General features: G+C 51.4%; 1 protein-coding gene across 1 annotated transcript in view; it reads right to left on the reverse strand.

Annotated features, from left to right (window-relative positions):
* The window catches only part of BCL6 (B-cell CLL/lymphoma 6), a 22,152-nt gene continuing 9,299 nt past the window's right edge, over window positions 2,530-15,382 (reverse strand). The window contains exons 2-10 of the mRNA XM_021395682.1: window positions 10,762-10,800; window positions 9,681-9,848; window positions 8,772-8,993; window positions 7,652-8,635; window positions 6,874-7,055; window positions 5,899-6,066; window positions 4,650-4,780; window positions 4,331-4,468; window positions 2,530-3,855 (exon numbers count right to left, since the gene is read on the reverse strand). Of these exons, the coding sequence (XP_021251357.1) occupies window positions 3,712-3,855; window positions 4,331-4,468; window positions 4,650-4,780; window positions 5,899-6,066; window positions 6,874-7,055; window positions 7,652-8,635; window positions 8,772-8,993; window positions 9,681-9,841 (2,130 nt within the window). The 5' untranslated portion in view covers window positions 9,842-9,848; window positions 10,762-10,800 and the 3' untranslated portion in view covers window positions 2,530-3,711. The remainder of the gene's footprint in view (window positions 3,856-4,330; window positions 4,469-4,649; window positions 4,781-5,898; window positions 6,067-6,873; window positions 7,056-7,651; window positions 8,636-8,771; window positions 8,994-9,680; window positions 9,849-10,761; window positions 10,801-15,382) is intronic.

Below are 15,382 nucleotides of genomic sequence, written 5' to 3' on the forward strand. Positions count from 1 at the left end.
AATGTAGTGCCAAGCTGTGATCTGGGAGCTGGAGCTGAGAAATTCTTCTGGTTGCTCCAGGCCATTGTGGGCTGCAGCTGGTCTTTCCCTGCAGCAGATCCAACTGAGTGCTGGGCTGGCCCCATGGACAAACTTCAGGACATCAGCTTCCTTCCGCCTGCAAGCCTTCACAGAATGGTTTGGGATGGGAAGAACCTTAAATTCCACCCAGTCCCAACTCTCTTCTGTGAGTTGGTTGCCCCCCATCAGCTCAGGCTGCCTAAGGCCCCATCCAACCTGGCCTTGATCACCTCCAGGGATGGGGCATCCACAGCTTCTTTGGGCAGCCTGTGCCAGAGTCTCACCACCTCTGAGTTAAAGATTTCCTCCTAACATCTAACCTAAATCTCATCTCTTTTAGTTTAAAGCCATTACCCCCTGCCCTGTCACTACATTCCCTGATTAAGAGTTTCTCCCCACCTTTCTTGTAGGTCCCTTTAGGTACTGAAAAGCCACAATAAGGTCTCCTCATAGCCTTCTCTTCAGGGCTGAATAAGCCCAGTTCCCACAGTCTTTCTTAATAGGAGAGGTGCTGAGCTCTCTGAGTATTTTTCTTATGCTGAGACCCTAGAGCTCAACACAACACTGCAGGTTGGGCCTCACAAGGACAGAGCAGAAAGAGACAGTCATCTCCTTGACCTGCTGGCCTCTGCTCTCAATGTCACTCAGGATATGCCCAGCTTTCTGGACGGCAGGAACACACCGCCAAGTCACTTTAAGTGTTTTGGTGTTGTGGTGGTGGTGGTTGTTTTTTTTTTTTTTTTGTCCCCCTCACTCTTCCCAGCTGCTCTCAACTGCCTCATCACTCAGCCTGTATTTGTGCTTGGGACTGCTCCAACACAGGTGTGGCACTTTGCACTTGCCCTTGTTGAATTTCATGAGGTTCACCTGTGTCAACCTTTCAAGGTCTCTCCAGGTAGCATTTCTTCCTCAGGTGTAAGATTCTCAGATTTTTCCCTACAGCAACAGATGTCACAGTGCAGGCTGGATTCTTTCTTTCTTTCTTCTTCTTCTTTTTTTTTTTTTAAATTATAATTTTTGGCTCATTCATGCCGAGCACTCCCTAAACTCCATCCTCGCCTGCCCTCTCGTGGATATCCGCCAGAACGCAGCGAAGTGCCTCAAAGTCGCCTTGCAAGGCGGAGATGGGCACAGCTCTCGGAGCTGCCAGCAGAAATAAAGGGCAGATAGTGTCCTTGGTCCCCCTGTATGCTGAGGTCAACGACCACATTTGGGAAAGTCCTAGGTGCTGTGCCTGCATTTAAATATTCTGTGCTTCAGTGCCATTTTTACTCGGCATGAGTTCTGCAGCACCAAAACCAAGCCTAAGGAATGGAAAGGCAACCCTTCAAGCCATTCAACTTGAGGGAATCTGACCCATTTCTCCAGTTGCGGTCGTATATGAGAAATAAAACGAGGCAGGAGTTGGGAGCTTAGTTATGTTGTTTTCACTGCAGATGAAATCTGAAGGAAAACGTAGCCTCATCCCCTTCTGTCAGGATGTCTTTGTGTGGAAGAAGGGTGAGATGAGTACCAAATACGCTGCTCAGACGTACTCTGGGAAACTTCATGGAAAGCGCCCAGTTTATCAGCCTGCTATTGTCTGTTCTTTGGAGGATTGGAATGGCTCAGCACCCCTATCTGGAGTTAGGTTTTCAAAGGGTTGGCCTGACCAGTTCATCATTTACAGGCTTGACAACTGTGAAATATGCACAGTGTAGAGCTGAGTGTTTCCTCACCTCTACCTGGGGACAAAAGGCAGAGGTTGCTGTCACTTTGGCTGGACTGCCTGGATAAGGCATGACATCATGGTTAAAAAAAAAGATAATCTGTCAGGGGGAGGAAACGCAGCCATGACCCAGGAAAATAGTATTTGTTTTGCAAACACAATGGGAAAAGGAGGTCGCGGAGATGGGGCCTGCTTGTCCAGGGAAGGCAGAGGCTGTCAGCACAGCCAGCAGCTTCCAAAAGTGCCAACTGCAAGGACCAGAGAGGCTGAGGCCTCCAAGTCAGCTCCTGACAGCGGGGAGGAACATGAATGTGTCAGGTGAGCACAGCAGTGTGCCTGGTTTTGGGACCTGCAGGACCTCACCCCGCACCCTCCTCTTCCCACTGGTGCTTTGAGGCCCACCACAGTGAATCACCACTAGCCCTGCTCCCAAATTAGCTACAAATGACCAAAACATGAGCTGCGGCCTGCCCAGGCCTGCTCCACAGCAGTCCTGCCCATGTACACAGAGGTGCCCTCAGTGAGGCCCCCGTGGTTTTCTGCAACTCATGAGCACACAGCATGAAAGATTTGGGGGCTCTCCAGTTCCTGAGGACAGGGTCCCCCATGGCTTCAGCCCCAGCTGCTCCCTCCCTGCTGAGAGGAATCCCTAGGCCCACCTGGCCCCAGACAGGTGCAGTACAGGGGCCCAGCCCCTTCCATTCTGGGGTTCAGGTGCACCAGGAGAACAGGCAAAAAAAAAAAACAGACCTCTCACTGCATGGTGCTTCACTTTTCTTCATTTTATTCTTTTATTTGTACAGCTATATTTTACAGAACGCATTAATGCAGTTTAGACACAGCCCAAACCCTGTCTCCCGAGATTGTTTATAACACAAGCATGTAAAATAAGACTGAAAAAAAAATATAATCCAAAACAAACAAACAAACAAAAACAAAAAAAACATTCCCAAACAGAGAGTTCCACCAAAACTCCTTCTGCAACATCAGGCTGTACCTTGAAGAAGAAACTGAGCTCAATATAGTCCATACATTGAAAACTTCCATTGAAAAGAAAGGCACCGTGCGAAACCACATTTTACATATATACAGACTGAGAACTAGAACAAAAAAGTTACATTTTATTATTATTTTAAATTCCTTCTGCAGCTTTGTTGGTTTAATACACACTTTTTTGTAAATTGTAAACCTTCACTTGCAAAAAAATACAAATACACTGATGCATTTAGACAAAATATTTTCTTACTTGTACAGATGCAATACTTTAAAATATCTCGTTAAGTGCTCTATCATAATAAAGATTCTCAGAGTGGCTTCTGCCTGCAGAGTCCAACTGAGCCTTTAATGCATTTTATATATTTTTAATATAGCTTTTTTAAAGGTCTATATATATTTATTTTATATATATATTTATATATTTATATCTATATATATTTACAACTCTGCCATAGATTCCTTCACCTTTGGTTAAAAAAGTTAAAGCCCTCTCTTTAATAGCATACTTTCTCTTTAAAAGAACACACATTTTGCATACAAAAGAAAAAATCTGTTCCCATAAATCAACATTACATTCCTCATCTTCAAACGGCAAAGGCTGTGAAGGTTAGACTCCAGAGTTTATCAACACTCCACTGCACAGACATTTAAAATGACTATTTTTCATTTTTATGTTTTATATACAATAAGATCTGAATAATTTTATCTTTTTTTTTGTTTGTTTCACATAACTGGGAAAAATAAAACCCGTGTTTGTTCTTTTTTTTTTTTTTTTTTTTTTTTAGTTTGTTTCTAATGTTTTCCACCTATCTGCACTATGGGTTTAGAGGCACTCCATCATGTGATGAATTTTTTTTTTTCTTTATATATTTTTTTTCTCCGTTAAAGTGTTGCAAGTATCCTTTGGACAGCTTCCCTCCGACCTCCACCTGGGAAATCCTTGGCCTTCAGCAAGCCTTGGGGAGCTCCGGAGGCACCTCGTTGGCTGAGATGCGGTACTGCACCTTGGTGTTCGTGATGGCTCCGTGCTTCTGCCGCAGGTGCAGCCGCAGCTGGCTTTTGTGGCGGAAGTGCAGGTTGCACTTCTCACACTGCAGAGCAAAAAGCAAAGGCGCGAGGTGTCAAAATCACATCGGGGGACACATCCATCCCCTTGGAAGTGGTGGCCAAGCAGCACTCCCAAACAAATGCCCATTCTCCCCGTGTGTACTGCGCCCATTGCACAGATGGAGTGGAGAAAGTGGAGGTACGGTGGGAGAAGCAGTGCGGGAGGCTGCTGAGCCCCCAAGCCTCGTCCCCAGCAAGTCAGGACACACTGCCACACAGCTCCTCTCCCCATCCCCACGTGCAGCAGGAGACTGTAATTTAAGCTATGGCTATTTGGAGAAGTGCAACCGTCTTCCAGAAGGGAGGAAAAAAAAGAAAGCAGCTCTGATGCACACAGTACTGGCTACACATCAGAGCACTTCCAAAGCTGCAGCATGCCCATTTGAATGATTTAGTGTCTTCCCACCCCCTGGGTTTGTTAGCATCCCAGTCTCTGAAGAAAGGAGCCTGGTCACTCACATGATACGGTTTCTCGCCTGTGTGGATTCGAAGGTGGCTTTTGAGGGTCTGCAGGTGTCGGAAGCGTGTGCCACAGATCTCGCAGGGGTATGGCTTCTCCCCAGTGTGAATGAGCACGTGAGCACGGAGGTGGGCCACCTGCGAGAGATCAAATCCAGGTTAGATTTCCCACTGAGCCAACAAACTGGTCTCCACTGACCCCAAAGCCCCGTTTATCCCCTGCATGGCCCCACAGCCCCCTCAATGTGCCCCAGGTCTTCGACAGGATCCTGGCCGTGTCCCTTCCCTGGGTGCTGCAGGTCTCAGAGCTCACACCCACCTGGACAAATCTGGCCCCGCAGGTCTCGCACTTGTAGGGTTTCTCTCCGGAGTGAATACGTGTGTGGGTTTTCAGGTTGGCTGGCCGGTTGAACTGCGCCCCACAGATGTTGCAGCGGTACGGCTTTTCTCCTGCAGAGTCCAACAGAAAGGACAAGGAGATAAATATCAGCGTGTCATGCACGTGCCAGCCCCAAAGCACAGTCCTGCCATGTGCCTGACCCTTTTAGAGGTGTCTGTAGCACACAGGTATTTTAGGAAGAGAACTACAGGCAGAAGCAGCCTCACCCCTCTCTGGAGCAGAGCTCATCTGCTATTGTTTTTTTGGGGGGTTGGGAGCTGCAGCCTCCAGGGCAAAAGAGAAAATCAGGCAGCTCTACTAGTGAGGATTAACAGCATCACTGTTCCTGGCTGGCACTCTAAATGTCCCCACAGCACTGAGCAGGGCACATGGAGCTGCCTGGCAGTCCCCAGTACATCCCATCCCTCCCTGGAGGAGTGAGAGGAGCCAAGAGAGCAGGAAGCCAAGGCATGCCTGAGGACCCAGCTCCATTCATTCTTCAGATACAATTCCTGCTGTCAGCCCTGGCTGTCTTTTCATGGCAAGGAGGGAGTTGCAAAAAGGTTTTAACTAGTTTCTTCAGGCTGGTTGAAGATGAGCTCACCAGGGAGCGGAACAAGCCATCGCCTATCCCTTCCTGCCTTTTTTCTTTTGTTTAGCATTCAAGAGCAAATGGGTTCCTGCCTGGTGGATGAAGAGGACCTGGGGGTCAGAGGGGTTTGACCCTGCATCATCAGACCCTGCCTGGTGCTTGTGTCACCCTGCTTGTCCCTGCAGCCACGTGAAGCTCCTCTGGGGCTGTGGGACCTTCCCTTCCTCAGCCAGGGAGCCAGCTGTTGGCATTAATAGAAGCATGAAATAAAAATCCCCAGGTCTGTCAGCAAATGACTAACCCCCCTAATATCCCTTTCCTTTCTCAGCTTTCATTGTGCTGATTCACAGGGTCCATCCGTTCACAGGTTTTCCCATCAGCAGAGTTTCTGCCAGGCCAGATATGATCTGGATTTCTAGGATGTAGGAAAAACAACAACAACAAAAAAACCCTACATGATTTTTTGATTTTGTTTTGTGCATGTAACCCAGAGGGCACACATCTGCTCCCAGCCACACATTTAGAAACACCCAGTGCTTTATAGCAAACTAACTCAGCCCTTGAGGAGCTGCAGCCCAGCCATGGCAGACACTGTACCTGTGTGGACGGTTTTGTGGCTGGCGAGGTTCCCCTTGTAGCGAAAGGAGGCCTGGCAGCGGTCGCACTTGTAGGGTTTGTCGCTGTGGACTTGCAGAGAGTGTCTCTTGAGGGAGGCCTCCTCGGAGAACCGGCAGTCGCACTCATTGCAGAAGAAGGCTCCATTCTCTGAGGAGCAGAGAGGTGAGCGGTGAGATGGGTGATGCATGACCCTATGTACCCAAGTTATTAGGCATCCCCTGAAGGATGCTCGGCTCTGTAGCAACTCCAGCACCTTCAGAGGTCTTAAAACCTTTATGGTACAGATGTCTTTCATGAGCATGGGAAGACCACCATCATCTGAAGAAGCAGGCAGGTCCCCAGTTACAAGGCTGCCCAACTCTTAAACGCTGCATGGAGCTTTGAGCATCACACCTGGGTTACTGCTACAGATCTCTGCCCACGCCACAGTGACAATTCTGCATTCCCCCTCCCTGAGCTACAGGCAGATGGGCACAAAGATATTCTCTCTGGGCTTGTGGGCTTTTGCAACAAGATTGCAAGGCTCATTATCTGCATTTCTCCAGATGTGCACCTTTGGCTCCCCGATAATGAAGGTATCGTGACGGATGCATGAGACACTCCACCTTGCTCAATCCCCATTAGGATCATTACATCTGCCAAGCTTGTTCTCATGTGATAGCAGCAGGGTGGAGTTCAACTTATTTCCTGTTCTCAGCTGCCAGGTTAGCAGCAGGTGACTAACTCCCCACACAAGGAGTCTGGATGGTGCCGAGGAAGGGGAGGACAGAAGTAATTCCCACGTGTGTACACCTCACATGTGTGTACATAGATGGCCAGCCAGTTAACACCATAAAGCACTTCAGGATCTGCCAGCACCAGAGACATGTCTGGCAGTCCCTTTGGATGAAGGGCACTGGGTGAACATGTCCCCTTGCCTACCGGCTGTAAAGGTGACTGGGATGCAGGACTCACCGCAGCTGGAGTCAGAGTACTCAGACTGGGTTTCCCCCATCTCCTCTCCAAAGGCTGAGCCAGAGGTATGAAGGCACATCTCAGTGTGTTGCGGGGACTGGCAGCCGCAGGAGCTGCACTTCGACGAATGCATGTAGAGTGGGGACTGCCCCTCACTGCTGCGTGGGGACCCATCCCGGGACCTATGGAAGGACAGCAACACACACAGCTGTGAGAAGGCTCTTGCTGTGCTTGAGCTACCAGGTCCTTGTTGTTTGCATCCTTCCAGACACAAGGAACATCCATGTTTTATGGGGAGACATCTGAGCTAAGATGCACAGCATAGCCCTGATCAACAACAGGTCCCTGAGCCTCACCCTGCAGGTGTCCATTGTAAAATGACCTCAAAGCTCTCTAGGAACATCCAGGTCCAGGGGACAGCACACTGATCCATGCTAGTTCAGCCCTGCAGTGCCTACAGCCAACCACAAGCTCTAGGGAATGATCAGGGTGAAAACCACACTTGGCAAATTCATGCTCCAGAAAACATCCAGAGCTGCTGAAGTGGATCAGGAATTCCTGACTCCGTGTTCCCAATTCCACCAGGAGCCCAGGCTGGCACTGCTACCAAGGGGACATCCGCAGCCCAGCCAATGACCCTGCCAGTGCTTCAACAAGTGCAAAGGTTTCCACCTGCTCACAGCCGGACACCCCAACACAACACTACAGCTATGTCACACACCTCCAAACTCTCACCAACAACACAGGGAGTCCTGTCTGCCAGGGGCAACCTTCTCACCTGTTAACAATGTTGTTGAGTCTGCTCGCCTGGGGGATATTGGAGTCTTCTCCATTCACACTCATCTTGGTGGGGGACTGCACGTTGAGATGCTCTGGCTCCATGGACTGCTGGCAAGTGGACATGGGCATGTAGGTGCGAGGAGAGAGGGTTCCCATCTCATTCTGGTCAGCACTGTCTTGTTTGGTGCTCTGGTTAAGAGAGTTGAGGACAATGAATTTGTACTTCTTCCAGTTGCAGGCTTTGGGATCAGTGGGGCTCTTGGTGAAGAGGGAGTTGGAATTCTGACTGATGCGGGCATTCTTGCTGCTGCTGGACTCAGTGGGTGAGTTGGGCTGACAGTCTGACTTCTGGGGGCTCTGGGGGCTGATCAGGCCCTTGCGGTCCAGGGGGGTGTTGGTGGGCTCAAAGTGCTGGCTGATCTCATCCTCTGAAGAGGTCCGCTCCTCCTCTTTGGCCACTTTGTCACAAGAGAAGTAGGGATTGTTCCGGATGGAGGGGACGACAGGTTTGGGGCCAGAGGCTACGCTGTAGTGCATGTCGCTCCTGGCTTCTTCAGCAGCACCTTCTTTTGGAGAGTAGATGGTGGCGTGGCACATGTTGGCCGAGATGTCGGTGATGGTTCTCATGTACTCCGTGGGGATTGTCCTGGAGCTGTCACATGGCAGGATCCTCTCCTTGGGGAAGGCACCCGCCCTTGAGAGTTCGGAGAGAGGCATCCTCATCTCCCGCAACTCATCATCCACGAGGAAGCCATTGAGAGGGAGAGGGCTGTACCCAGGGTAGGAAATGGAGGATCCAGACAAACTGTTGAACAAGCCAGGTGCGAAGGCCCTCCCATTGCAGAGGGACCCATTCTGGAGAGGCATGCCGTTCTCTGAGACATCTCTGCCCCGATAAGCCATCACCTCTGGGTGGTTCAGCATCCGGCCAGCCAAAAACTCTTCCCTTGGGGTCTTCACAGCAGACACCATCTCAGCTTCACTGGAATCAGGCAAAAAGGAAGAGATGCATTCAATTTCAGCACATAAGGATAAGTCTGCAGCTATTTTGTCAGCCCCCCCCTCTCCCACCCAAACACACTGTGCCAGGCTCTCCAAAGTTCACTTATGGTGCTCACCTAGATTTGACAAACCTTCGGCAAGTATCAACCACATGCTCCATCTGCAGGTACAGCGCCGTGGCCATCACAGCCATGATATTGTTCTCCCTCAGGTTCAGGCGGGAGGTGTACATGAAGTCCAAAAGGATGCAAAACCCCTCAGGATTAATTTCGGGGTCCAGGTTGATGACATTCAAGTTGCACTTGAGCTGGTCAGTGAAGATGCTGTAGAAGAGGCCACTGCAGAGAGGAGACAGGGGAAGACAAGCATTATGACAATTCTAGGAAGAAAGGAGAAGCTACTTGAAATCCCTTGGCTCTCAGAGTTCTGTACATGGGAAGGGAGGAGGAGAAGGAGGCAATTACAGTATTCCCCGAGCTTCCCCCTTATTATCAAGCTTGGTTTCCTAGCTTAGTAAGCGTCTTCTGTGCTGCACTTTTAGCAACCGGCACAGCCTGCTTTTAGATCTCACCTGCTCAACAGCTCCTCACCGCCTTGCTTTAGAAATTCCCCTTATTCTGTTGTTCTTACCAACACCCCCTTTCCCCCGTGACTCAATTCTTTCTGAAGCCTCTTGAGGCATCCATGCTCACTCTTTTAACCCAAAGGAAAAAAAAAAAAAAGAAACGTTGGCAAAACATTTTTCAGATGTCTGAATAATCAAATCTTTGCTTCTCTGAATCTTCAGATCGTCAGCAGGAAACCCTGGAAGGCATCTGCAGTAATGAGGTAATGGTGGGATGCTAATTAGAGGTCACTAGGAAGCAGTCCTTGACTTGGAGAAGGATTTCAGACCCAATCAGGCTTGAAAATCCATGGCTCTAGAGCCAGAAGGAATAGTTCTAAAAACAGCAGGGGACACAGCGGTCACAGAGGACTCACTCACCCCTGTGGAGTGGCCAAAAGCGGAGGGTGCTCCCACTCACCTGCAGGCCATCAGGACTGTTTTGTGGGCTCTGAACTGCTCCCTGTTCACAATGATGACGACGTCGGTCAGGATATCCCGGCTTCTAAGGCGGTTGAGATTGAGGAGGACATCGCTTGCGTGGCGGGTGAACTGGATGCAGCTGTCTGCTGGCGAGGCCATCTTGAGTCTGCCCAGGACAGAAGCAGAAAGATGAGAATGGAGAAAAAGCCTGGAGAGCACCCAAACGTCAGTGGAGAGTCCACTGCTGCTCCAGGATGCCCATGCCCAGCCAGCTGCCCCAGTAGGGATGCCACCAGGTCCCCTGGTGAGGCACCTGGGGCAGCAGCAAGAGCTGGTGTGTCTCAGTCGCACCCTGCAAGTGAAGGCAACCGGACCCTCCTGGGGATTATCTCACCGGCTCCTGCCTCACCCATGGCAGCCCCACCCCAGCCCACTCCTCCCACCACCACTGCTCCTCTGGTTCATCTCCTGAAGCTCCCAGCACAGCTTCATCCTCAGGAGCCACCTCCCTCACTCAAGCTTGGCCATGGGAATCAAAGTGAGCCATGAAGCTCCCAACTGATGCTGAAGGATTTCAACATCTGCTTGCACGGTGGAGCACCAGCCCTCATCCACTACCAGACTTCTTCCCTGCTCTCAGGTGGCCAACCCGGAGGAGAGCTATCTCCAGTTTCCCAACGAATCGATGATGGCAGTGAGAAGCAGAGCTCATCCAACCTGCTGGGCTGCTGTCCACACTGCAGCCCAGCCTCTCCCAATAAGGAAGGATGGGGTGAGTTGAGGAACAACAGCCTTCTCCCAGCACAGCATCCACTGACCCATCTCAGGGATGTCCAGCAGCCTCCCATGACAGCCTGCATCGCCCCATGTCCAAAGTTTGGGCTGCTGTGTGCACCTCCAGCACCGAATTCCATGCTGACCACCCTTTCCCAGCCCCATCTCCTCCTCCTTTCCCATGTGAATGTATTTTCTACAGAGCAGCTCTTTTCCTGAAAACAAATCTCAGCTGGGTCTAATAAAACATTTAATTCAGTGTGGTAAAGGGAAGGAGGACAGGGGAAAACCTGAAATGTACATACCCAATGCCTCAATTCACAGTCCAAAAGTTTCTTTCAAACCTGTAAATAAAGAACAAGAAAACAAACACCACGTTAGCAGATAATAATGAATTGGCTGTGGCAGGGCACAAGCTTGCTGTTTCCCTAGAGTATCAGTGGGATAAAAGCTAAAGATAACAAACCCTGCACTCTCCAGCAAGGTTAACATTTGTTTCTTCCGGTACAATACGTTCTTATCACAACCACAGACTTCGAGAATCCAATCATAGCTTCTTCCACACCCTCTAGCCCAAACCATGGGCGTATGCCAAGGAGATTTTCATTTCCATGACTCAGGAACTTGAAGGCAGGTGGGGAAGGGAAGTCAAGGGAGAATTTTCTCACCACTTCTTTCAGGGACAGCTCTCCCCTGCCAACACCGAATTCCCAGCCAACGCCACATCCAAGACCAACGCCACGCTCCCAGCACCTCATTAACAGGTATGACTTACACACCAACACTTGCTGCTGCTCTGCTCAGAAACATAGAAAGAGGCTGAATTTGGCCCTCCCGAGCCGCTTTCGCCCTTCTTGGGCAGCAGGAGAAGTGCTATGGGACAGCACAGCCAGACAGGGCCCGGAGGATGTGGACGTCAAGAGCCACAATGACTTGGCCAAGACCACGTAGGAAGTCGGTGGCGGGGACGGATGGGGACCCAAACAAATGCCTTCCTCCAGCTGCTGGAAAAGCCTTCCCCAAACCCTGAGCTTTGTCACCAGCAGCTGGTTGCACAGGAAGCATGCCTGGGGCAGCACAGCAAGGAAACCCAGGAGTTAACTCACACTGTTACTTCCACATTTACTAAAAACCAGCCAACACAATTAACCTGGCACAAAGAAAGGGGGAAGTCCTCAGCAGGAACAAGGAGATGTGCAATGAGTAAGTGAACTGACAAATGCCAAGACCTTCATCCCACTATTTTTGCGATTGACTCTGCAAACTGGAGTTGGAGTGATGCAGAGGGACCTCCAGCACTTGCAGAGAGCACATGCAGCCCTGCACGTGCAGGTGAGGTGGATGTGGAGCTCCTTTCCTGCCCCAGAGAGGCTAGGGTGGGAAGAAGGGGCGTGATTTAAGGCGTGATGTCACACAGAGCCCAGAGGGGTGTTACAGTCCCACTGCAGCCATCAAATGCAAATCTTCAAGACCTGCTGCTCTGAGCCTGCGCATGAGAAGTGACTCATTTCCCAAATCCTGCAGGCTCTGACCTTTCTGTACTTGCTCAGCGCCAGCCACTCGCAACTGAAAGCCGGGGCTCTGCAAGGAGCCCAGCACACATTTGTGCTCCCACCATTTGGGTCTGCTGGGTCACATCCTGCCTTTGGCTGGGCTCCCGTTGGCTCACCCCGGTGTCATAGACACAGGGACTGACCTGTCTGTAAACCAACAAACTATGAGATGAACTCTGTGCCTGTGAGCATCACGTGAGAAGCTGCTGCTGTCACCAAATTCCCTTACTCACAGCACTACCAGTCAGGGGGGTGGGGGACACCCAGACCCTACGCACCCTCCCAGATCCCCTCTCCCCAGCACAGTGCGTGGTGCAGGCAGGTGCATCCCAAGCGTTCTGGCTGCAGGATGCAGGAACCTTCCGTCCCCTCTCTAATGCAGAGCAGCATTAACCCTGCCCCTCCCAACCTCTGCACCCCAGGGAGGGTGCTCCATGGAGAAAGGGACAATGATGAGGAACAAAGAGCAGCGATGGGGAGCACAGAAGACCACCATGGGAAAGCACAATCTTCTCCATCCCCGTGCCCCCCCACCCCAGGATGCTCCCCCATTCGGAGCATCACCCCAATGTCCCCCACCCCAGTACCTCACAGGCGTGGGCCAGCGGCAGTGCTGGAGGCTGCACGCCGGGGCTTGCTGTGCCCAGAGAGGAAGGTCGGGGCCCATTTCGGGGGTGGCCACATGGGACTGACAAAGCTGCTGCCTTCCAGGAAGGCAGTGGGTCTGCCCCAGCGGTTCAGGGAACGGCCCTTCCCTGCTGGCACCTCCCCGAGAAAGCCTATTCCTGGAAGGGAGCCCAGGGCCAGTGCTGCCCTCCCGGCGCCAAGCGGTTCAGCTGTGTGGAGAGGGAACCCCCAGCTCCATGGAGAGCGGAGACCCCCACAGCTGCCCCCTACACCACACAGAGGGGAGAAGCTGCAACCTCCATCCCTCTACCTTTCTTCCATGCCCAGGGCAACTCCTCCCATCCATCCACTCCTGCATCTAGGGAATCCCTTTCTATCCATCCATTCTCCCCTCACCCTGTGCGAAGGGGAGATTCCTTCCTCTCCTATCCTTCTTTGCATGGAGGATTCCCCTCACCCTACCCTCTCCCCCCATACGGATAATCTGGAGGAGGGCACCCATCACCCCCACACCTGCTCTCCTACCCCTTTAGCGCCCGCCGTGCCGACTCCTTTGCATCACCCCAGAGGAGTGGATGGCTGAAGTCTCTCTTCCCCATAACCTCATCCCACACAGCGCTTCGAAACTGCCCGCCCAGGGGAAGCTCCATCCTGCCCCCCCTCCACCCCCAGCCTGGGCATGCTGCCAGCTGCCCCCCACCCCAGAGAGGAATGCTAGGTTCCTCCAGTGCAGAGACGCAGCCAAGGAAATGGGGTGCAGGGGGCTGGGGGTGCAGTCCCAGGACTCTCTTTGCTGGGGGCATGCCAGCACCCAGCTCAGCTTTCCCCATGCCATGCAATCAGGGGGCACCGAGCGTCCTTTAGCTGTCGCAGCGCGGTTTTTATTAATTTAGCAGCTTCTGGTTGGCGTCTAGGCCAAAACGTGGCTTGGTTAATAATAAGCAGAGACGGAGAAGAGTCCTAGCGCACTGTCAGCACAGATCAAACGCAGCATCGCCAGCGCGAGCCCCATCGTTTTTTCCATCGTACCCTTCCGCGAGCAGGCTGCACTCGCTCTATCGAGCGGTCTCTGCTAACTTTCAATCCGATCCAATTTCCTGCCAGCAAACAAATGTTTCTAGGAAATGCAATACATTATCCGAACGGGTTTATTATCAGCGTTTGGAACCAGGAAAACTGCGTATTTTCTTGAGCGCTGCGGGGAACTTTATAGTTTGTACTTCAAAAGAGGGTTTAAAAGGATTGCCCTTGAAAGCCGGCCCGGCTTAAGTCTCCACATTGTTTTGGTCTTTGCAGAAAAAAAAAAAAAAAAACCAACACAACGCAGCGTGGGGGGAGCACCGCAGAGCCGCCCCCGACATTTCCCACCGAGGAGGGCACGTAGCCGGGAGCTGAGCAGAGCCCTTGGGAAGTGTGGAGCCGAGCCTGCTGCAGCCTTCCCAATGACCCCAAGCAATCTGGCACATGAATTTTTCAAGGGAAGGCAGCAGCCACATCCCAGATGAAGCAAAGGAGCAATGCTGGGCACCACTCAGCTGGCTGGGTCCCCATCCCCGTGGGGCTCGGGGAGGCGTCCCGCTGTCCCCATTCCATACGTCCCCATCCCGACCCTCCCCATCTCTGCGCTGCGGGGACACAGCTCAGTTAGCAGCAAGGGTCCCAGCATCCCACCTGGCTGCGGTGGGACAAGGGCAGCGTGGGGTGCACTACCCAGGGGAGAGCACCTCTATTTATAGAGCCAAACGGATTTAAGGAAGGGACACTGCAGGACCCAATATCCTGCAGTGTCCTGCGCTCTGCCTGCTGCCAGCAGCAATCCCATCTTCCCCACAGAACCCATGGATCCTCGTAGGATCCCAGGGAGCAGCCCAAAGGGAGCACATCAGCAAGGAGAAACGGGGGGAGAAAATACAGACCCCAAATTCATACCCCTCTCCCAGTTCCCTGCTTCAGGCACGAAGCTCCATGGGCACTGCTGGGGTTTTAAAGCAGCCTCGAGAACTAAATGCTTCAGGGGTACGTGTGCCTTTTGGTGACATGCCCTGCTGCAATGGGAACACAAGGTCTAGCGCGGATTTAAAAAGAAATAAGAATAGATGCAGGGAGGACTCCATTTGCAGTCTAAATTTGTAGTCTGAAGCCGACTGGTCAGATTTTCGGACATCCATCTAACCCAACTGCAAACTGTGAACTCCTGAGGTTTGCCAATGCCTGCTGTAAACATGGAAACCGAGTGTCACTTTTTGCCAAACAGAAGAATGGTTTAAAAATAGATCTAGGAAAGAATACGGGCACTCAACACACAGGGCTCCTGTTTATAGACTCCCATGCTGCTATAAAACGGAATGAGAGGTTACGAGCACGCAGGCAACTTTCCACCAAATTTAGATTTTACAAACTTCTCAGAAATTTGAAAAAAACATTTTAGGCTCTGTCTGAACCCATAAAAGCCCTTCACAGGGAGTTTGCAGCACTAAAATGGGCATCAAATGGTCCTTCAGCCACCCCAAGAAATACGTGGAGGGACAGAAATTACAGGGAGAAATGCACCTATAGGGGAGAGCTCCGTTCTGCTCACCTATGGACTTTGTAACAACGGGTTCTTTTTAATGGGGTATTCAAACACATTAAGAGGCAATCCACCCCCGCTGCTAAAGCACACGCCGGGTTTTACCGCCTGGCTTTGTAATGGGTTTTGGAGGGCAGAGTCAGGGCGTTTGCTAAAAGAACATTCCTACAAATTAAC

This window comes from Numida meleagris, chromosome 4, assembly GCF_002078875.1.
Source record: "Numida meleagris isolate 19003 breed g44 Domestic line chromosome 4, NumMel1.0, whole genome shotgun sequence".
NCBI lineage: Eukaryota > Metazoa > Chordata > Aves > Galliformes > Numididae > Numida > Numida meleagris.